General features: G+C 31.0%; 2 protein-coding genes across 3 annotated transcripts in view; both read right to left on the reverse strand.

Annotated features, from left to right (window-relative positions):
* LOC144835067 (uncharacterized) overlaps window positions 1-24,712 on the reverse strand; it is a 224,585-nt gene that overhangs the window by 138,075 nt on the left and 61,798 nt on the right. The gene's annotated exons all lie outside the window — the stretch shown is intronic.
* Window positions 284-12,036, reverse strand: LOC144857960 (putative serine/threonine-protein kinase pats1). Of its 2 annotated transcripts, XM_078714631.1 has the most exons (14): window positions 11,974-12,036; window positions 9,195-9,305; window positions 7,928-8,012; window positions 6,905-7,067; window positions 6,521-6,621; window positions 6,111-6,179; window positions 5,861-5,991; window positions 3,314-3,403; window positions 3,013-3,201; window positions 1,903-2,145; window positions 1,517-1,711; window positions 1,208-1,369; window positions 547-1,124; window positions 284-455 (listed from the first exon to the last, which is right to left on the reverse strand). In XM_078714631.1, exons 1-13 carry the CDS (start codon window positions 12,022-12,024, stop codon window positions 792-794), a joined length of 1,923 nt encoding a protein of 640 aa, XP_078570757.1. In that variant the 5' UTR covers window positions 12,025-12,036; the 3' UTR covers window positions 284-455; window positions 547-791. The 2 variants fall into 2 exon arrangements, with proteins under 2 accessions (XP_078570757.1, XP_078570758.1); XM_078714632.1 differs by lacking the exon at window positions 11,974-12,036 and having other exon boundaries at window positions 7,928-8,008; window positions 9,195-9,227.

Here is a 24,712-nt window from a genome sequence, read left to right on the forward strand (position 1 = left end):
AAACTAATTCCCGAATGCCAATTAATTAGTCAACTGATTTTCATTAGGTTGTAAATAATAAGAATAAATGTTATCTATTATTCAAAGGGCCTTTGCAGATATCTCTAGACACATCTTTGTATATTGTATTGTTGTAGTATGAAAAAAAACAAAAACAAACACACACATGTTCCTATGTCATTAAAACAAACTAATAATATTGCTATTGAAGAAAATGTTGATGATAATTCCAAATTTTAATTACCTTCTGAAAATAGGTTCTTTAAACGAGTGGTATCCATGAGCTTATCGCCACATTTAACACCATCGAAATCTTGTTCCAAGCATCGTTTGAGACCATGTAAATGAGGCTTCTCTGCTGGATTACAAACATTACACAACACACATAGATTGTAGCCAACTCCTTCACTTGTGACAAGCACATTTTCTAGTTGATGTTTCAGATATCCTAACACCTACAACAAAATAAAGAACTTAAGTTAAAAATATTCTTTTATTACATTCTAGTACTGTTTTGTTGAATATGTTAACACATATTATCCTTACCTCTATGCAGAAGCTTCGCTGTGGTTCATTAATTGGGCCTGTAGTATTGCCATCAACTTTAATTAGATGAAATATTTCAACCTGATAAGAAAAAGTTTACTAAAAAAAGTTAATAAATGTAAAAAGGTATCATTGGATTATTACAATTATACCTTTTGTAGGTTCATGTTCAACATTCATTCATAAACATTTTAATTCAGTAAAAGTGGCAAAATTAGTTCAAAATGTTATGTTTGATTTTCTGTTCAAATATATTTATTTGAAACTAAATACATAAATAATTTCTGTACCTTTAATGCATGCCGGTTTTCAATTTTTACTGTGCCTAAATTAACCCCATGATCCTTAAAGTCAAATTCACTGCGATTTTGAAACACAACTGGTTCACCAGGTCTACCTTTGACCTCCATCAAGTCAAGAAATGCAACAACCAATGTATTGTATACAGCATTGGGAAGAAAGTCCGTAGGTGTAAGATAGATCGATACCATATTTTTCTCGTCTGTTTTAATTTTAAGACTCTCTTTCTTGGTTTGCATCCGAGATGGAACCAAGAATTCCCGGTTACCTTCAGTTACCTGCAGATGTAAGCAAAGTGTTTTTAACTAACATTTAAGCTAATTTAAGTGACAGCCAATTTAAAATAAGATGTTTAACTTACCTTCAATTTCTCAAAGAGCAAACCAAATGTCTTCATCACTTCAGTAAAGATTTCAAAGCGATGTGGATCTTCCTCTAATTCATGTTTCCATAAATACCGTAGCAGTCTTTCCTCCAGTATTCCTTCCTCATCAAGCCTTTTCCACAGCACCCTCATTTGCTTCTATATTTAAAAAAAAACCACCAACCATCACATGATCAATACAATTATACTGTTTCACATCAAGTTACTAAGAACAGATTATTAACATCACCTATACATCCACATGATGACAATCTAATATCATAATAAAATACATTATCTACCTACCACTTTAATAGACGGTTTAACTACCGTGATCACTTTTGTCACCATTCGAATCATCATTTTAAGATCTGTTATCACAGTGTTTTTCAGTTTTTTGTTAGAACTCGAATGCAAAATGATCCCAATGTCATTCATATACTCTATGGCAGTGGCAAGCCCCTCTTTGGATATTTCACATTCAGTGCCAATCCTGGAAACCTAAAACAAAATTTAATTTAAATAAATAACTTAACTTAGTACATTACTTGTAGAGCCTGGTGAAAATCTAATGGAAAATTCAATGATATGCCAGGACTATAAATATTACTAGTGTCTGTAGGAATAAAAATAAAGTAACAATAAATAATAATATTATATAATTACATTAGAATCCACAATCAAAACTTTACCTCCTCAAACGTAATACACAATTTTGTTTCACCAATTCTTTGCAAACTTTTCTGTAAATTAACCCACTTTACTGGAACTTCTCTCACCATTTCCTTCATGTATCTACCAACGTTTCGCTTAAGTTTTGTAATACCTTTAGGTGATTTCATGGTGTTATCAACCATGTACATTTCACGATCTACATGGTGAGCATATGGCATTCCTTCCATTTTATCAAACATTTTCTTGTACATCTTCATAACCTTCAATTAATAAATACATTCATATTGCTACTATCGCTGATAACTCATCACAATAATTACTGATCACGCTGATATACTGTATAGTATATTTCATTTAATATTTTTACTTTGTATTCAATGTGTGTGGTAAATTAAAAAAAAACAAACAAGTTTAAAAAGGACATTTAATAGGCATTATAAATACAATTTAGATCAAATGGTCAGTCATTTTGGATTTTTGTCACCATTTTGTTTGCGCCTCCAGGCATATTTCAAGCCAAGTGTTGACAATGATATATCCACTGAGAATACTCACATGATCAGCGAGATCAATCTGCGTGATCTCAGTGATCATCATGATCAGTGGTTTACAAGACAATTTGTCACAACCTAATGTACACAATCTTCCATAACTGTTACAGGCTGTTTTATTTTATTTATACTGTAATTCAAAATGACAAAATCAATGTTTCTACTTTACTTTCTTTAATGAATTCTTTTGTAATGCATGTAATGTTTAACTTAAATGTTCCATTTTCATGTTATATTAGTTGATTGTATAAACATGTACTGTACATTAGACCTCAAAATGCTTTTTTGTTCTAATTGTACTGATGGGTTGTTATACAGGCAACCTTTTTGGTTGACTGGTCGCCGTTACCCATACCACACGTGTGACACGTTTAAAACTTTTCAGTTTCACTCAGTTACAGTAAAAATAGAACATGGGCAACTATACATGTAACTAAGCTTATGTCTACATTTTTGTGCGCCTGTCAGTTGCGGTTTATAGTTGCATTCAGTTGTGTTCAGTTGCTAGGAGCGCTTATGTTGACATAGTTGAGAAAAAGACAAGATATAAATATCTAATATTTATATAGTATTTACCTCCTCCTCTTTTTCTGATGCTGTCCCTGACAATTTGTCCACGTGAGTTGCAACCAAACAGATGGGAGGTGACTCTATGTTCTTGCCATCAATTGAAATAGTGTTTCCTGAACCATGTTGTACAGTATGTTCATAAATGGACCTTATCCAGAACAAATTCATGTCCAAATTAGTCATTCCTAGCTGACCCTAAAATGACAATGACAATATATTTTTAAACTAATATTGAAATTAAATTACATTATTAAATCATAGCATTTGTAGTTTACAAGATTGTCTAAAGTACTAAAGTTTAACTTACTATTTTTGAACCCCGTGATTTAGCTGGCTCATCCAAGTTGTCCATGACATTGAAAGCAACACAGTATGATACTGTATTTGTCAGGAAAAACTGGAAATTAACAAGGATTATGTTTTCATGGTTAATTATAATATAATATTACAATATTTTATATAGATAAAGTTTAATGACTCAAGTAAAAACTTTAACATTCTATTTGCACACTACACACTGTACTGTTTCATCAAGGTGATAAAATAGCTCTTCTTTTTATCACTTTTATGAAACAATCTAGTGTGCAAATAAATAGTCATTTATTTATCTATTTTGCTCTGCTTTTGTTACGAGCACTTTTGTTCATGCCTCATCAAGTCAAACATGCAGATTAATGCAGACTGTAAATAAACTTTCACCATTTTTACATTGTGATACCAGACCCCTACCAGGACTGTGGTTCCTATGTTGGGGGAACTAACTTGACATGATGTGTATTACTATGTATGTTTTGTTATGTTGTCATGATCATTTCAAAACCATTGGCTAGGTATAACCTACTTGTTTAGACGTTCAAAAACAAGCTGCATGCTGTCACCCAGACAGTGAGCAAACCCTGTCAATGTCTAAATATAGCGCAATTTCATTGTTGGTATACAAATGTGCCTGTCGTATTGTCGTCATTGACTAGGCCAGAGTGATACATACCAATATGATTGTAAATCGGAACAGATACCATCAATGCAGGCAGGAACACATGGTAATTTCTTGTAAGAGGGATGCATGTACGTCAAATTAAATTGTTTTTCCACCATCGTTCAGTTCGCAAGAGATGCACTGGTGCATGCGTGTAGGTCAAGTTTAGTCATTTATTAATAATTTCACTTTTCAGTTAACTAAAAAGAACTTAATGTCTATCAATTTAAATGACTGAAATCCGACTATCCATTCAAGTTCTTTAAGTGGTAAAAAATATACAATTTTTGGTTGGAAATCATGTTTTTTGCAGTTAAAATTCAAAGCTTTTTTTATTACAATGACTTAAACTATTGTATTAATTTATTGTTTTTTTGTTAGAATGTAGTGTATATTTCATTGATATGTTTTCCGATGATGATTTGAACGCGTGGAAATCGGCTCAATGGGATTTTAGGATAGTTTTAAAATCACATTTTCTCTGCATACATTGATTTTAATCATAAACACACTTATGCATAGATTGAAACAAACAATACTATAAATTTTGTAAGTATAAATTACGATATAATACAATTTCTTTAAATTACCATCAAAGTCATACTACTTCAATTATTGATATTATTTCAAAAGTGATACCTCTCTGTTTACTTTTTCATTTGGATAGTGATTTGCATTTATTATTGAGTCTTATGACCTTCTTTCTTTTTAGATCAGGAATAGTATTTGTTGTATTTAGATTGTGAATAGTGTGTGTAAGGTATTTATTTTAGCATTGCTTATTGTAGATCACCTATTGATCTTTATTCAACATCGCATTATTGCATGAAATAAAAACAAAGGAGAAAGAAAGAAAGGCCTGGTATAATTGGTGGAGGTATAGTATTCTGAGGTTTTGAGGTTGTTTTAATTTGTTTACTGACGATGCTTAAATAATATATTTAAACTTCTCATTCGCACATCTACTCCACTCCGCCCCTCCACCCTCTCTCTTTTTACTGTTGACAATATTGACAAGTACAAATGCCCTGTGGTCCCCTCCCCTGTATCAGCCCCTGGTGATGTTTCATATGAAAACTTGTGATAAAAAAAAAAATCAGTAATTGAAACATGTAAGATCAATGGAACTAGAAAAACCAACAAAAACATAGCATAGTCTAAAAAAAAAGTTGCACATTGATAAAATAACCCTGTTAAAAATGTTCTTGGAAAAATACCGTAAGAACACATCATGTAAAAAGAAAGTAAAGCTCTATTAGTATTTAAGTAATATAGTAAGTAACACATCATGTAAAAAGAAAGTAAAGCTTTATTAGTATTTAAGTAATATAGTAAGTAACACATCATGTAAAAAGAAAGTAAAGCTCTATTAGTATTTAAGTAATATAGTAAGTAACACATCATGTAAAAAGAAAGTAAAGCTCTATTAGTATTTAAGTAATATAGTAAGTAACACATCATGTAAAAAGAAAGTAAAGCTCTATTAGTATTTAAGTAATATAGTAAGTAACACATCATGTAAAAAGAAAGTAAAGCTCTATTAGTATTTAAGTAATTAGTAAGTAACACATCATGTAAAAAGAAAGTAAAGCTCTATTAGTATTTAAGTAATATAGTAAGTAACACATCATGTAAAGAAAGTAAAGCTCTATTAGTATTTAAGTAATATAGTAAGTAACACATCATGTAAAGAAAGTAAAGCTCTATTAGTATTTAAGTAATATAGTAAGTAACACATCATGTAAAAAGAAAATAAAGCTCTATTAGTATTTAAGAGCTTCCAATTGATTTATTTCTGAACTCAATGAAAATAATATTTGTTTTAAATATGACTCTTAGAATACAAGTGATATTCATAATACAATAATGAAAACATACCCTGTGCGTTATATAGTAGTCTAGTTGACCAGCATAGTCCCATACACTAGTTATGTCACTCACTTTTTCTTTTCTTCTTACCATCTTATACATACCATTCTTAAATTTAGCCCAGGTTCCAACATTTCCTTCTACAAAAAATTACAGAAACAAAACCAATATAACAGTGTTACTAATCGATATCAACCTACATTTATAAATCTTGTATGCAGATTTAAATGTTATAAAAGCTTTGTTAGTCTGTGCCTACCTTCTTTTAACCTTTTATCAACCTTTTCTCCTAAAGCATGTGAACGAATTTGCTCTGATAGCTCAATATCTATACAAAGCAAGAAATGGACAATTAGATTAGGAAACCAAGGTGTTGTATGGGATGAGAGGAATACAAAATGATAGCAATATTTTGAACATTGACAGTAATTTTCCAATTCCTGGTATCTGAGGTGATTTCAATCACCTCATTGCACAGCCAAATGAATTTTGAATTGTTATTTGTTGTATAACCAATGTGTAGGCCTAAATGGCATTATATTATTATACATTTAATAGGAATGTTTTTATTTAAATATTATTATTATTTTACCAAAAATAAGGTTAATGTTAACATTATAGCAAAATGATGAATATGTAAAATTTAACATTTTCAGTTGCTTATCTCACCATTAACATCTTTTATCTTTTTCCATTGACTACAATCCTTCTTTGCTTGAAACACTGTGGTTGTAACGATTCCATCTGTGGATTGTTCTGCAGAATTGAATCTATTATATAGTAAAGTTAAACATTTATTGTACATTTTAGAAACATACATAGTATGTATAAAATGACTAAATCATGAAAGGGTTTGCATTTAAATATTCCAATCATAAAACAACTGATAAACTTTTAATGAATAGAACATTAGTAAGTTTAAAAGTAAATTAAAGTGTATAAAATTAATGTTTTTATTATAATATTCAACATACTGCAATGTCACCCTTAGTGTATAATAATTCAAATTAAATAAAACATTTCTATAAACATTATACCAATTTTACTTGTTACCTTTCTCCAACCATAGCCTTTACACAGCTAGTCTTGCCAGCACCCTCTTTTCCCAGAAACATACATCTTGAATTCACAACAGACATGCTACCAGTTTTAAGTTCTTCTTTATATATTTTAATAGCATGTTTACCCCTGGCACGTATCTCTGCAGGAACTAATTCTATTATGACAACAAATTAATTGTTATCTCATTCTGCCTCTATAGGCCTTAAAAATGCTTGATATTATCAGTATTTTGTTATTAAACAGTAAAATAAATGTCATCCCATATACAGTACAATAGTTCTCGTCAACTTTAATAATACCTCCGGTAAACTTGAACCATGGGAAATAAGAATATTAAATTATGTTCGAGTACCAGCAATATAATAATATTAAAGATGTATTGTCCCCCAAAACATGAAAAATGAAGATTAATTAAATCAGACTTTGAATATGTTATTTTGTAGTTTTAATAAAGGTAATCACTTCCGTAGAAAAACAAATTAAAAAAATAATGTTTTCACTTATAAATTGACAAAATAAATGATTATATTCAACCAAAAACCCATTGGCTGGCAGCCAATTTGAAAATTTTTTGCTTTAAATTACAGTTTTTTTTTTCCGATCTAATTTTTGGTCAAAGTGGATAACTATTATGTTACATTAAAATGGCATATTCAACAAACATTTGGTTAAGAATTATTTTTTCAGGGGGACACATCTTTAATACAAATATATTAAACCAACTCTCAATTAATATAATAAAATAGTGGCAACCATGTACATACATATCAATTATGCTATTGATTGGGCTGGATCCAGAGAATTTAGTTCCATTCATTTGGAATGAACCAGAAAAATAAGGCCTGCCAGCTTATATAAAAAATATTCACCTTACAGTTTGTTTCTGTAGCACAATTTTGTAAAATTTATAATAGTAGCATTGATAATTTCAAATGACCACCTGTACCACAGTTTTTGCACTGTGTTTACCTATCTTAGATTAATGCATAATTTATATTTATAAACTTTACTTACTGTCAAAATAGTTTAAAATCACAGTTTTTTCTTTTTTCGTTATGTACATATTTGTTTCTACAACAGATTCAGGCGTCTTTCCTTCCTAAAAACAAAAATATTTACTTAAACAAGCTATTTACAAAGGCATATTAATTGATAGACACCCAGATCCAAAACACTACCTCTGTTCTGTAGTAGGCAAGATCTATAAATCCAAACGTAAATAGTAATACTATACTGATAATTAGAAAAACTGCTGGCAGATAAACCAACTTTGATCTATTTATTATGTAGAAGCAAGAATAGCATTCTCTCCGGTGTTTAATTTTCACCACATACTACACTAACCCCATAATGGGAAGTAGGCCTCTTTATCCCATAATATGAGTGAGCTTTTAAATGTTTGGATTTGATAAATAAATATAAGTGCACTGTTAATCAATTGTTTTGACAGAAAACCCCTACAATTGTATATTTGGCTATCTTCATAAACCTACCTTTTGTGGTGGTTGAAGTTGTCCCTTAAGAGAGAGGTTGTGGTCCCTTGAAAGAGGTGGTCACTTAAGAAAGGTGTGGTCCTTAAGAGAGGTGGTCACTTAAGAGAGGTGTGTTCTTTAAGAGGTGGTCGCTTACAAGAGGTGTTCCATTATAAGAAGTAGTCCTTTATGAGAGGAGGTGATCCCTTACAAGAGGTAGTCAATTATGAAAAGCGCTCTCTTAAGAGAAATGTTTGCTTACAATGTATGGTCGTTTTAGAAAATTGGTCGTTTACAAAAGTGGATAGACTGATAGCTAAATAAAAAAAATGCATTTGCACAGATTTAAACAGGTTTGTAAAATATATATTTTCTATATTAACTGGCGATAGTGTGAAGCAATTTTTGTTACTACATTAGTTGTTGACCGTTCTACATTAGCTGGTGTTGACTTTTTATTTACTACATAAGCTGTTAGTGTTTCTACATTAGCTGGAGGTTTTACTACATTAACAGTTGTTAGCTATATTAGTATAAACAAGCATTCTTGTAAGCACCTTTAAGGTTTTGATTCAGTGTTTTTAGTTCATCCTCTTTAATTGGCTACCTAAAGACCTAGACTTTCTAATGCAGAAACTTCTCAAACATGCCCACTAATCTTGCGTGCACAGGGTCTGCGAAAGAAGCCAACTTTTGTCTGTGTACGTCTCAAAACAAAGTCAAGCTCTGTTAATGACCGTCCCCATGAGTTTATTGTTCTGCATTTTACATCTATTTATGTATAGAAACTTCAATTTTCTGTAGATTACCTTATTTAGCAATGTCAATAATGCACTATCCTTTTTAATGAGAAATTTTACAATTTTTGAAGCAGGGTTGAGACTTTGAATCAGGTATTCATATAGTGGAGGATTTCCATTCTGTGGAAAAAAAAATCAATCATGAAGTTAAATTTTTTTTTTTTTGTGAAAGAAGAATGTCAAGTGTGACGCTGTATTTATCCTATCCTTAAAAATAATTCCATAATTCACATGTGATAAAATAATTAGTTTTAACTATCTTAAATGGTAACGATGTTAATCTCTTTCCAACACAATCACTTTAATGCAAATAAAATATAAAACCCATGTTTTCACATATCCTAAACTAATAGTACATTCATTACAATTTTTGTGGCAAACCCTATGTTTTCATACCCAAATGGCAACATTTAAAGCATTTTAGTGATCAAATTTCATGTATTACCATGTGAAAAACACAAGTCACACCAAGTGATTTTTGTCCAAAAATTCACCCTTTTTTCTGGAAATGTTGGGTGCGGCAAAGACGCCAACAACAACAATAATATTAGGGAATTCATGATTCAACATTTCAATCTTTATCGAATCATTGTTTAATGTGTATTAATTTTAAGTAAAATACATTGTTATTCAGTTTATATTAATCGGCTGTTATAAGTTTGTCCCCTCTCAACAAATCTAATGATACATTGGGAGGTTTTATGAAATCATGTCCAAACTACATACAGGGTGCTATAATATTTTTGAAAAATGCATTAGACCATAAAGGGCGCTACTAAAAATGTAAAGGTTTTGGTATTTATAATAGTAAATATGGGTATGTCAAATGGCGGAAAATACAATATTTCAATTATTAAACAATACATGAATTTATTACAAACGTTGTGCGGATATTTAGCATATTTTCTTTTTATCTAGAGTCTTAATAGAGATTAGAAATATCAGGATATTTTTCTGTATATTCAAAATTGCTTTTGCCATTATCAGCATAGTTGGGAGGTCTGCTCTTTATAAGTTATTTAACTGAATGATTTATATTTCAATGTCAATTTCTAGATTGAATTACAAATTGAGAATAATCCTGACATCTGTTAAAAAAATAATACTTATGAAACAGATTGAATTGGGACAAAGTTAAAATATGATATGGTTCATTGGATAACAAATTATTAATTTTAGCTGTGTGCATGCGTAGATCAAAATTGAAATATGGCTACAGAGTATAATAATAAAGCATAGGTTATAGGATTAAACGCCCATATTAAACTAGATTTGAACTCGTCACTTTGACGAGTTAGGCTATCGCCCAACGCATCGTAACACGCACATGTTATTTATTATGCTTAGTCTACAATAGGCTGCACTACAACGATTGTAACGAACAGCTGGAATACAACAAAATCGTTTAATAAGTGTCAACAGTTGACGGTATTAGCATTGTAAACGGTTTAGTTGACGGTTATTTTTTATTTTACACCACTCACGTTTATTCAATTGTTTGAAAATGATGACCTTTTCAAATTAAAAAAAAAAGTTCATAAGTCTAAAGAGGAATTGTTTTAGTAATAGAATATTGAAAATTGGAAAAAAATTGATAACGTTTACGCGGTATGCGCTCTATTGAATGTCACGAACTGTGTCGAAAGAGACAAAATCCCTATATTTTACATCTGTGTGGCCATACGATGACGTCACAACAGCCCAGAGGTAAAAATTTTGCATGAATTCATATCTACAACATATCTGCTTACATATTAAGTTAAAAAAATTGGGGGTCACCAGACATCCTGGAGAGCTATAATCGATTCAAAATAGGCATATTTTTACACAAATTTGCATAAAATTACCAATTTTTTAAAGTTTGACGTGCACATGTGTCATTATTTTGCATTCATAATTCATCAAATATGAAAGAAATATATCATAAAACTATGAAAAACAATAATCAAGCGCAAAAACGGGCTTTCTAGGCTGCGTACGAGCGTAGTGCGCAAAAACGCGCGCGCAACGCAATTTTTTTTGAAAAATGTGAAATGCTTAAAATGTCCTGAAACATGTAGAAAGTTGATTAGAAATTGATTTTAAGCATTTTTAACTTTCAAAGCGCGCGTACACGCGATTTGACCAATGTTCAAAATTTTGCTAATGATACAGGAAGATGACCCTTGACATGAAGCATACGTGTGTCAAGTGGTATTTAAAAATAGCTATTGGTTTTTAAGTTATAGTCAATCTAAGAATTTCAGAAAATCGCGCGTAGTTACGCTACGCGACCATATTTTCATTAAACCAAAGTTTGTTGCACAACTACATATATACGTGCATCTGCTGGCCAAGTTACAACATAACAGCTATTGCAGATTTAGAGATCTGCTGCGCACAAAAAATGAGCAGAAAAAATGAAATCTTTGACAATAACAATAGGCTATCGCTCTACAGAGAGCGATAGCCTAATAACTTATATGAAGCCGGGCACATAATCTCTACCCACTGCCATTACTTCATGTCGTCAAAATATCCGATCCAATCTCAGCATAAATTATACAACCACAATCTTCCTATCAGTTTAAAATCGCTGTGATAGTAGATATATTGTCATCTTTGAAGGAATGGTTTTTTAAATAGGTCTACAAAAAATCACACAGTTGAATAATAAAAATAACTGTCAGTATTATTAATTATATGATGAACCAGATATAAATAAAGAAAAAAAAAGAATAGAATAATTTACTAGAGTAGGTGAAAGATTGTTGCCATACAGTATTTCTGAAAATTGTCTGTATATTACCTTATTTTGTGATGTCACTGATGCCCCCTTATTTATGAGACAGGTCACCATTTCTAATGTAGGATTTCTATAACTATGATCCAGATGTAAATGTAGTGGAGTGTTTCCATCCTGGAAAGAGATTATAATCATCAGGTTTTAAAATACTGATTAAAGAATAAATGTTACATTGGTATTCTGTCACATGACAATTTTATTCCTAACTCATTTATAGCAGAAAAAAAAAATTACACTCACTAAGGCTAGTGCCATTCACTTTATACCTCTGTATAAAAATAAATATGTAAATTCCTTATTTTCTTTTTATTTTGTAAATGTACGACCTCTGATGCATTTTACAAATTATATATTTATACTATGTGCATATTTATACTAGGGTATGTTCGGACATACAATGTTGTCTTTTTTTTTAATGATATTTTTTTTTGAAAGTTGTAATTTACAAAAATATCCCAAAGTGAAAATAATTTAGATCAGGAATATATGCCTTTCTCAGTTCCAATATAAAAAAAACAAAATATATATTTTTTTGTTGATTTTTTAAAATACAATATTGGAGGTTGCACTGATATGTTATACAGTATCATTAATTGATGAAAAGTGTTACTGTAATAGTAGAACAAAATGTTTTCAAAAATGTTTTCATGTGTTACATTGAAGATACCTTACAAGCAACAGGGAAAATGCAGCAGTTCTATCGTCGCTACGTTGATGACACAATCGTATTCATGCCAAGCCAGGTTTCAGCACAGAATTTTTTGAACACTTTGAACAATTCACACGATGCCGTTGATTTTACAATAGAAATTGCTAGAGATAACTCAATAAATTTTGTAGGTATGACTATCTCAAAAAACGATATATCTCTTGAAACCAAAGTATATAAGAAATCCACTAATAAAGGCTTATTATTACATTATGATAGCCATGTGGATATCAAACATAAACGTAATCTAATTCACACAATGCTTAATAGGGCCTACAAATTGTCATCTACGCAAGTAGAACAAAACAACATGGCATAACTGGTGATATCTCGGAATACTTTAGAGTCTTATCTAAATGTAACAATAAGTTTGATTGCCTAATTAAGGAGATGTTGTGGATCAAAGAGATAAAACCTACACTCAATAAACAATCGGATTCCATCAAAGCTAAATTGTTTATCTAACTCAGTAGGAGGAGCTAATTACTTAATTAGCCCTCAATTAGCATTTCCTGTCATCAACTTTGGTGCTTAGTGCACATAATTATTATTGTTTTGTATTCACTTGATCTTGAAAATGGTTCTATGATGGTACCGAAACGTCGATCTCTTTTTTTGTCATTAAATTTTATATTGAAATTATATAGTAAACGTCTTTTAATTCTTAATATTTCAGTGATACTCATTAATATCCTGAGCATTCTAATTCTGAGTTCTAACTTATGCATATTTGATCTTGATGAAAAATATTCACTACACAATATAGAAACATTGTAAGATGTTTTATTTTTTAATCCGTTCATCTTGTTTAGTTTCACAAATATAAACCACAACGACGACAACAACAAAACTACAACTAAAATTATAAATCAAATGATAATAGGGAAATGATGTGATCAAATAAAATCAAACTGTACTTTAAAGCAGCAGATATCAAATGATCTGATCATATAAATTACTAGCACCTGTACCCGTCTTTGCTGGGTGTGAGATCCACTGACAAACAGATTTCAACCTCACCGACGTTGACGTAGTTAAACTTATATGCAAGAGTTGCAATTGAAGTCTCATTTTCTATGTTTTAAATCCATTGATATACAAAGGATTGAAAGAAAGTTCAACATATACGTCTGATAGGCTAAATGCTTATTATAAGTAGGCTATGCATGAATGTTTGCGGTCAAATATATTTCCTACAGTAGTAGCCGTTTATAACTGAAATATACAAAACAAATAAGATACAAAATGTGACGCTTTTATTATCTTTACATGTAATTAAGAAGCTTACGGAAGAATTATAAATTACTCCATGGGCTTATACTATATATACATTAAGAATAATATAATAGGCAAAGTATGTTTGTGCGTATAGAGTACAAGGGGAAAAAACGTAAACATACATAAAACAGTGATGAAAAACAATGAAATTTGTCAAGGTGATTATTGATTAAGGTTGTGGGAAGTGAATTAAATAAACTAAAACATTTAGTAACTTGTACAATAAAAAGAATAGTCAATGTGAAATAGGGTTAAGAAGGCAATCAGCATGTATGAGTAGCCATAATGCATTTAAAATCAAAATCAGTAAGTCATTAAAATAAAAGTTGATATGGTTTAATTGACTTTTCAATTCTTTTAAGGCTTAAATAATGAAAAATTCAAGAGAATTAAGTTCACAAACTGAGAATACGCATTAAGTTACAGCAAGTGCAGGTGTTGGTTGTAAGAAATCTTGTGCGCGTAACTTTGTGAAACATGCCATTTTTAATCCATAGAAAGTTGACTCTTGATATGACTTAAATTAAAAAAGTGTCAATACAAAATGACGTTTGGTTTTTTGATCTATGATCAATCATTTATATTCATAAAATCGCGCGAAAGTCATGTTGCGCAACTCTGACGTTTTAAAAAAATAGTAGGTGCACAACTTTACGAAGTTATGAAATGTGGAATGAAAGAAGAATAATACAGATAAAAAAAGTTGATGATGAATTTATACAATCAAAAGGAGTTATCCGCCAAGGTGTGGATAACTAAATTATGCAACCATTTAACAAAAAAAATAATTATGCTAAAAAATGTTATCCTTTGAAATAAAGTGTGGTAGTTGATTAACTTGGATTAATGTAAAACAAAAAAAATCCAGATTATTCTGTCCTAGCGACGGATGTAGATAGTGAAGGGGAGCGTATAGGTCGAATAGAAAAATGATTCGACCCCATGTGTATCATCACATACAGGGTAGATGTTTATTTTTGGGGGTTTTTTTTGGGTGTATTAAAATCTTTTTCAAAAGAAAACAAAGAGATGAATCTATTAAAATAAAGAAGATTTAATTTTATGACTATTTATTTGATGTTAAATTATGGTTTTATGGAATGAAACTACAAAACAGTATTCGCTGTATAAATGCTGTATTCAGGTTGGATAAGGTATTCAGATTAAGGTGTAGTATAATTATTCAGATGGGTATTGTAAATCTATACATGTTGGTAGTGTATTACTACAAAATGTGAACATATATTGTTATAGTAGTATAAATAATCAAAATACAACTGATAAGACCATTCTAAAACCTCTGGTGAAGTTTTATTAATTTCTCTAAATAAATCAATGATTAAAAATGTCTAATAATGGCATTTCAACTAAGTATTAAATAGGCTGTGTACATCATAAGTTAACAGTTTTTCAGTCTCATTGAGCTTTATAGCTCCATGATTTGGTAGACTGCAATTGTATTTTAAGAACAGCACTTAAAATTGATAAAATATAATAGAAATACAATTAAAAGTTTTTAATGTAAATGATTTTAATTAAGATAATTTACATTGTCAGATCTCACTCGAATACATTTAACCATTTCACATTAAACATTAGTGTGGTAAAAGACCTACTTAACAAACAATAAATTATATGGACACATTTAATATTAAAAACTCATTATAATCCAGCATTTGAGCAGAGAAATATTATTGAGAAAGGTTTTTAATTAATTTTCTTCCTGTCACCTTATTTAAGATGTGACAATTGTATTTATCATGGCTCTGCACAACCATTAACAAACATCAGAATGGTTGTCAATATTATAATTATTAATAAAGGACAATATAAAAACAATCTGATCCCATCATAATGCACTTTTATATGATGATCTAGCAAACTCAAGTAGAATAATATAGGTGGTGTCTGAGCAGCATTGTGTTGGAATGCATTGGATAATAAGACACAAAGGTGTACAACTGGTGTCTTTAGCTGTGATTGACACGCTGCACTATCATAGACGGGTAGATGTTATTGTGTATTAAATAGTTAAAGAGATGATAGCATTCGGTTTATTCTATTAAAAAAAGTGGTAGGTTATATAGGTTATACGATGTTGTAGTTTTAATGGAATGAAAATATGTTATGGAATGAATCTACAAAGGCATAGTATATGCGCTGTTTAAACACTGTATTCATGTTGGATAAGGTATTCAGATTAAGGTGTATGTATATTCAGATGGGTAGTGTAAATCCCAAATTATTTTTTTAAAGCAATTTAATAATTATAGAAACTACTAACTCATTTTTTTCAGTTTTATTCATAAATATATGTTTGATGTTCTTCTGAATTCAGTTTTGTGAGCATAAAATAATATCATGACTTGTTTTTGTATGCAATATGTGACAATGCTCATTTAACACACAGCGTACCCAATTAATGAAAAGGGCGTTGCAAACTACAGAAAGCCACTAATCTCTTGTTTGTATTGACATCATGCTCTTATACTCTTTCATGGTTTTATAGTTTATGCAACTTTGTCATTCTCTTATACACGATGTTAAATGCACCAGGGTTCTAGCACTGTCTTTTTTTCTCTTTTGTGGCTTGAACCAGCACTTTTGTCATGACATGATTAATACAAGTTAAACAGTAATATGTAATACAGTAGTTGTCATAAATCTACAATCTTCATAATCTAATTGATCATTGTTATCCAATATAATCTTCCTTTTTTGTCATTGTTGTATATCTTTATCCATATAATATTCAAAATAAAGACCAAAAATCATTCATTCACAACAAGACACAATTCAATCCGCAATAAAAAAATATTGCATCTTTATAATCTGTTTAAATTGTTATTATCCAATGTAATTCTCCCTTTTTCTTTCTTTTTTCGTTTATTCTTTAACCTTTTTATCCATGTATAATAATGTGTATATAAAAAAAAAGCATTATATAATATAAACATTAAAAAGGTGTTAGCATTATAGGAATGCTAAATTGTTTAAGTCATTGATAATCAACTTAAATAGTATCCAGAAGTTTTTGCACACTGGCTGAATATTTAATTCAGATAGTATCGTAATATCATGTATAGTATAGAGTGACCTGCTACAATAGATTAATACAATTTAAAGAAGTTAATAATAACACATACATGTAAATATTTTTTTTCATACTCTATAAAGAGTTGTAAAATAATTTTGCAATATCATTGATATGAATAAACTATTTGATTTGTTTTCTTAATAGTTAGTAATTTATAAATTCATTTCATTTCAAGTAAGATTTATTACTTCTTCTTTCAAATAAAATGTTAACATTTGACAAAAATAAAGTATTAAAATAAATAATAAATATACTTCTGCTTAAAAAAAAAAAACTTTATCAAATTTTTAAAAAATGCTAAAAAGAAGAGGCTAAAGCCCTAGAAGTTATACATCAATTGGATTACTCCAAATTGACACTTGTGGTAGGCAAGCCAGGTACAATAAATGTAAAAAATTGTGTGTAATGAAAAAAAAAAAGAACAAAAAGACAGAACAAAACACACACAAACAAAAAAACAAACAGGAAGCATAAAGACAATAAATGGTAATTATTGTAATATAGCCATGGGGCAGAGGAGATGAAAAACGGCCAACAATAATCATTTAAAATATACAGTAACTAGAAATTGCGAGACGCCGTTACCGCCCGTTGAAAAATACAATAACAAAGCTATAAAACCTACACTAATTAAGAGCCATTGTCTGTAAGAATCAAAGAAATATCAAAAATAGTGGCAGACACAAAAAAATGGATTTCTTTCAAATTTTGCACATGGTTATATATGTGTTGAAAGAAACCAAATATGAAGTATTTTTTATTTCACATATGTATTTCAATGGCAACGGCCAAATTTGAGTTTATGCGGTTTGTTAGTTTGTTTTTTTTACGAAAGAGGCAGAATATTATATTTTTACAAATTTATATCTATTTTATATAATGGAAAAAAGGGATTTTATATATTTAAACACATTACAGCCTCTAATATACCTATTATCATGATGGATTATTTATACTTTATAGTGCATTATATCGGACGCTTAATGATCTCCTAGTTTTTTTTCACAGCATTACTTGCGTGGATATCACAATACATTGCATATTTTGAACTATCATTCGCGATTATAATCTTAATTAGAGTAAGAACCAATCATTTAATGATAATCCATTTCACATATACGAAAGATGATACCTGTAGTACTTTCCAAAAATTAAGAGCGTATCAAAAGGGCTGGTTTGGGATTCATCTGAATCTTTTTTTTTTTTTTTTTGGTCTTTTGTGAGTTCGTCCCACTTTTATTATCAAACTCTGTTATAAATATTATATTTTTTAAGCATATTTTTTCCTTTCGTTTAAATGTTACAATGTTAAAATTAATAAAAACATTGCATTCGTTATTTTACATTTTAAAAAAAAGTAATTTAAATATATAAAATAATTAACAAAATGCCAATAAAAGACGATAAAAATTGATTAAAAACGTACTTTTGACAGTTGTCATTATTCTATAAAGCTCGTGTTCGTGTTCGGGTAGAGAGGCTATAAACTCAGGGGAGGAATATAAAATACCATCCCTTTTCACCAAGACAAAAATGAATGAGATCAGTAAGAAGAATGCAAAAGTTTGAAAACAAGGTATTTAGAATGGATAGCATGGAATGATCTATTTAATGAAAACCGTAAGGTTAGAGTCCATACACTGTGCAAGTCCAAAATAGTATTTTGGCCCTGTGTGTATGTGAGACGCTTCATACCCGGATGTAAAACTTCGAAACCGGAACAGTTTCTGAGTTTGCTTGATATGCAGATTTTTCTTAACCTTTAGACCACTGGGGTTTTTATGGTATTTTTCAACTTCGATTGAATAGCAAATCTTTTTCATCCTCGTCGTATTACGGAGGATAGATATAATATGTTTATAACTATCAAAACGTACTAAAACAGTTTTTCTTTTACGTTAGCCCATTTTTGTTTAGCTTTGATAAAGTTACATGTGTTTTCATATTTGATTAAATTGGAAAGTTCCGTTTTAGACAGGCAGCTCAGAGATATTTGTTTAGATGAGCTAGGTACCAATATCTGACTATTTAAGTGTTTTTGGGGTCACATGAAGTCAATGAAAATGGGAGTCTGCCGGGTACCCCCTGCTGCGTCTAGACCGGGGGACCCCGAAACGTGCTAAAAAATCGACCCAGGTTAGATGAGAGAGATACCACTTAATTTTACCGCCATGGGATGCCCATTGGCATCCTTATACCAGTATCACAAACGACAGACTTTTTCTCAGCTGCAAAATACCGGCCAGACCCCCCCGAGGAAGGGCCTAAAAAGGGGTTAGCATAGATGAGTGAGGTACCACTCAAAATTAATGCCAAATGAACAAGTTGTGTTCATACAATACTAAATAGATAACAACAGACTAATTGTGCCAGACACCCTATAGTTAGACTAGAGACCCCCCTTCCCCCAACTAGTCCAGCTTAGATATTGTAGATACCACCAGCAACCAATGTTATATGATTTAGCACATTGTAAGCAATACCAAATGACCTATTACAGACTATCTGTACACTGCTCTGGCCCTGGCAGACCCCTCTAAAGTTCGACTAGAGACCCCCTCTTTTCTCAACTAGCCCAGCTTAGATAGTGTAGATACCACCAGCAACCAATGTTATATGATTTAGCACATTGTAAGTAATACCAAATGACCTATTACAGACTATCTGTACACTGCTCTGGCCCTGGCAGACCCCCCTAAAGGTGACTAGAGACTCCATTTTCCCAACTGGCATAGCTTAGATATTGTAGATACCACCAGCAACCAATGTTATATGATTTAGCACATTGTATGAAATAACAAATTACCTTATTACAGACTATCTGTACACTGCCTTGGCCCTGGCAGACCCCTCTAAAGTTAGACTAGAGACCCCTCTTTCCCCAACTATCCCAGCTTAGATATTGTAGATACCGCCAGCAACCAATGTTATATGATTTAGCACATTGTAAACAATACCAAATGACCTACAGACTATCTGTACACTGCCTTGGCCCTGGCATACCCCTCTAAAGTTAGACTAGAGACCCCATTTACCCCAAGTATAGCCTACCTTAGATATTGTAGATACCACCAGCAGCAAAAAAACCACCCAAAACAACATGTTTAATTGAATCGAACTAACACAAAACAATTGAAAATATATCACATCTATGACGATAAAATGACCATTACCATTCTAAAGGGAAAAATAGTTTAAGAGTTTCATTTAAAACTTATATAAGCCAAATATATATAACAAGTACAGATTCGGGTAATTTTGTTTTTGTTTTGTTTCTCCGACGTACTGTTTTCCACAAATATTACAGTATATGAGATAAATGACGTTTTTGGTTAACCATTTAATTATACATAGGACCTACGGATGAAATTTTGTTAGGGTAAGTTCTTATACCATGGTGAGGGTGATTTTTGACCAGACTAATATCACAAATAAAAATTTGAAGTTGCATAAAGACACAAGAAACGTTTTATTACATATATGTAGTCAAAATATATATTTATTTAGTCATAATAAATATAATATAGAAAATAGAATATCGCAAATGAATAATCAACAATTGTAATTAATCATTCAATATATCTGAAGAAAGAACAATGATTAATTTTAAAATGTCAAGCGGTGTTTTTTGTAATAAATATTTCTTGTTTAATGTAACTTAAAATATGAAATCAAAAGAGCAATGGATTAGAATGTTACAAACTGTGTAGATCTACTCTTCTTGAATTGTACAATAGAAATGAGTTCTGTATTTTAGCAGTAAGTAGCTGAATGAACTTAATGATCCACACGGTGAATACAGGCATACTGCAATTATACAGATTTTACATGTGTGACAATCATGATTACAATGTGATGACTAACCTATCTAGAAGAACCTTGTGAATTCATTTTGAGAAGAGTTAACAAGCTAGATAAGATAGATAAGGGTTAAGATACTTCAGTTCAGTAGAATAAATAATACACCTATAAGGTTGTATCAATGATTATAGGTCTATGCCTCTGAAAATTAAAAATCAAGAACATTTAACTGATACATTTAATCAACTGCAGGTGGTGCCAACTTTACCACCATTCACCTGATATTAAGCACCAAAATGGCAAAATGTATGTAAGCTAAAAAGGAAGAAGAGCAACATTTTAAAGTAGTAATTAGTGGTTCAGTCTATAATACTACACTATATTATTTAGTAGCAACTTCAATAGCAATGCCTCTATTAAAACAAAAACCATCTCCGACGACCCAAATAGTTCGATGTAGCCTGCCATACAGTATTGCCTTAAATTTAGTAATCGCTTTTTTAAATTGCCAGTTTGACTGTCCGATGCACTCAGTCTGTAGGCTCAAACAGTCACAGGTTGTCTAATTAATAAGTAGTTTATTGCACTTGTTTATCAAAAAAGAGAAACAGAAATATTGCTTATTAAATTAAATAAATTCAAGAATCAATATGAAACAACGTTAAATGATTAAGGCACAATTTATAAATTATTCAAAACAACAGAAACACATCCAAACGTGTTATATGGCAATCCGCTGAAACGCATTTGAGAAAGGCTGGTTGGAAGCTGGCCGTTTGAGACTGTATATTCCGTTTGGTAGTTGACTGTATGACTGCAGTACATACATTATGATCGCGATATAAATAAAATTAATTTTATTTATTTATTAAAAATTGGTATCAAATATACAAATATTTTGTTCACGTAATCCTGGGGATTCTCCACCACAACAACATCCCCGGATTACATGAACAATGCTTTGTATTTTGATATCAATTTTTACAGTTTGTGATTAATTAAATTTATTTTATTCAAATCGCGAAATCAAATTCCATGTGTTCAATACTGGCCATTACTCATGCTTCCAAGAGACGGTACTGTGTCGAGCGCATGTTTTTCTCGCTCAACTTCAGCCATTTTTTTTTTATGGTGGGAAATTCCAAGAATTACGTGAACAAAATGTTTGTATATTTTGATATCGAATTTTAAATAAATTCAAATCGCGAACATAATGTGCATACTGTAAAAAAGAAAGCCAAATGAAGGTAAGTTATTATGATACAAGATGCATTTTTGGATTAAAAAACAGTTATAGGACAAGCCAATTGTCTGCAGATAACAACAAGCAAAAGCAAAGCTGTGATATTATTGTGTTAGTTAGTGATTAGGGGGACCTATTTGGCTGTATAATTGTGCCATTTCTTATAAAGTATCATGCATCATGTTAATAAGTTACAATACAAATCCGATTGAATATTCCACTTGTTATGTACATGGATGATGCTTTATTGTCTGAAAGAATTACTAAAAAGAAAGTCCAAATGTTTACCAATTCTATTTGCGAATAAGGACCATGGGTTACTCCTTAGGCCAGCTACTTCAAACACATGATTCATACGTCAATGTTTATTAAGCAAAGGGAAACTCTCTGAATACTTCCACTATCGTAATAAGGTATTGTATAGGCTAAATCTCTTTGCAATTTCTACCCCAGAAATGTTGATCAGCTTTTCCAACGTGACAAGTGTTCCATGGTGACGTCGTACCAAACACCTATCAACCTTGATGGTGCTCACTCATCGTTTACAAATATCGGCAATAACTTCTGCAAAGGTGACAAGCAGGAATTGAATGTATGAGTGTATAAACCTGTGTCTGTGTTTGAAGATCTCAATCCTGTGTGTCACTATGGTCATGAAAGCCATGTTACAGATTCATTCATTATTTCACCTACTGTAAAGTAGAACCAAAATAAAACCGAAAGCAATTCGGATGCACCAAAGGTGTATTAACAATTGATGCTCTTAAGTTTCATTATTGAACAAATGGTTTGAAGACACTGCTAATAATATGGAGAGCCGTGGCATGCTGCTTGATTATAAACTGATTTTCAACCTAATTGATCACAACGTCTTGGTTGAAAAACTTCGCACATTTATAGATGTAGATGAAATATTTAGTCAAAATTGACCATCATCTATTTAGGCTAGTCAATCTAGCATTTTGAGTGAAACAAATTGCAAACAGAGATTTTTTTTTTTTAAATGGTTACATATGATAAGGTGATTATTTTTTGAGCATCACACCTCTGACACTCATCCCGAAGGTATGCAAATTAGCTTAAATATGCAAATTAGGGTGAAATTACAGGGTTACCATATCTTCAAAACTACTAATCGTAGAGAGTTCGTTTTTGCACAGTCTGGTTCAGAATATATATATTTATATTTGCTCTAATGAGACATTTTACAAAAAAATGACCGGAAGTACCAGATTTTGACCCTTGACCCCATTTCTCAATATTTACATAAATATGTGATTAAAATGTCTGTAGAGACTTTTTTTGGACTCAATGACTTGGATATTGTTTTTCAATACCCACCATAGAACTGTATTATAATTCCCAAAATCACGCCTTCGTCACGCACCTCGAAAGTATGCAAATTAGTAGTACAAGTAATATTAAATATGCAAATTAGGGAGTGAAATTACAGCGTTGCCATATCTCGAAAACCGCTAATGCTAGAGTGTTGATTTTTTCACTAAAATATTTAAAATATGTATATTTATATTTGCTCCAATGAAACATTTTACAAAAAATTGACCGGAAGTATGACATTTGACCCTCGACCCCATTTCTCAATATTGCATATATAATGAAACTAAAATGTCTGTAGAAACTTTGTTTTGCCCTCATATGACTCAGATACAGGTTTATAATAGCCAACATAGAACTGTTTAGTAAATCTCAAAATCACACCTGTATCACTCACCTCCAAAGTATGCAAATTATTAGTACAAGTTACATAAAATATGCAAATTAGGGGGTGAAATTACAGGTTCCTATATATCGAAAACCACTAAGGCTAGAGAGTTGATTTTTTCAATAACTTGTTCAAAATGTACATATTTATATTCGCTCTAATAAAACATTTTACGAAAAAATGACCGGAAATACAACAATTGACCCTTGACCCTATTTATCAATGTTTGCATACATAATGCCACTAAAATGTCTGTAGATAATTTTTTTTGACTCAAATGACTCGGATACAGTTTTCCTATCGTCAGCATAGGACCGCTTTGTAATTCCCAAAATCACAATTTTGTCACACACCTTGAAAGTATGCAAATTATTAGTACAAGTTACATGAAATATGCAAATTAGGGGTGAAATTACAGCCTTCCCATATCTCGAAAACCATTAATGCTAGAGAGTTGATTTGAATTCAGAGTTGATTCAGAATGTACATATTTATATTCGCTCTAATGAAACATTTTACGCAAAAATTGTCGGAATTATGACATTTGACCCTCAAATCTATTTCTCAATATTTTCATATAATGCAACTAAAATGTCTGTACAGACTTTGTTTTGGCCTCAAATGACCCAGATACAGGTTTTTTATAGCCAGCATAGAACTGTTTAGTAATTCTCAAAATCACACCTCTGTTACTTCGCTTGAAAGTATGCAAATTAGTAGTACAAGAAAGTTGCCATATCTCTATCGGTCATTAGCGTTTTCGACATACATAAGGCAATTCACTGTAATTTGCGTATTTCATATAGCTAGTACTACTAATTTGCATACTTTCGGGGTGCTTGACTTATACTGGCTATATAAAACCTGTATCCGAGTCATTTGAGGCCAAAA

The sequence above is a fragment of the Antedon bifida genome, chromosome 2, assembly GCF_963402885.1.
Source record: "Antedon bifida chromosome 2, ecAntBifi1.1, whole genome shotgun sequence".
Classification (NCBI taxonomy): Eukaryota; Metazoa; Echinodermata; class Crinoidea; order Comatulida; family Antedonidae; genus Antedon; species Antedon bifida.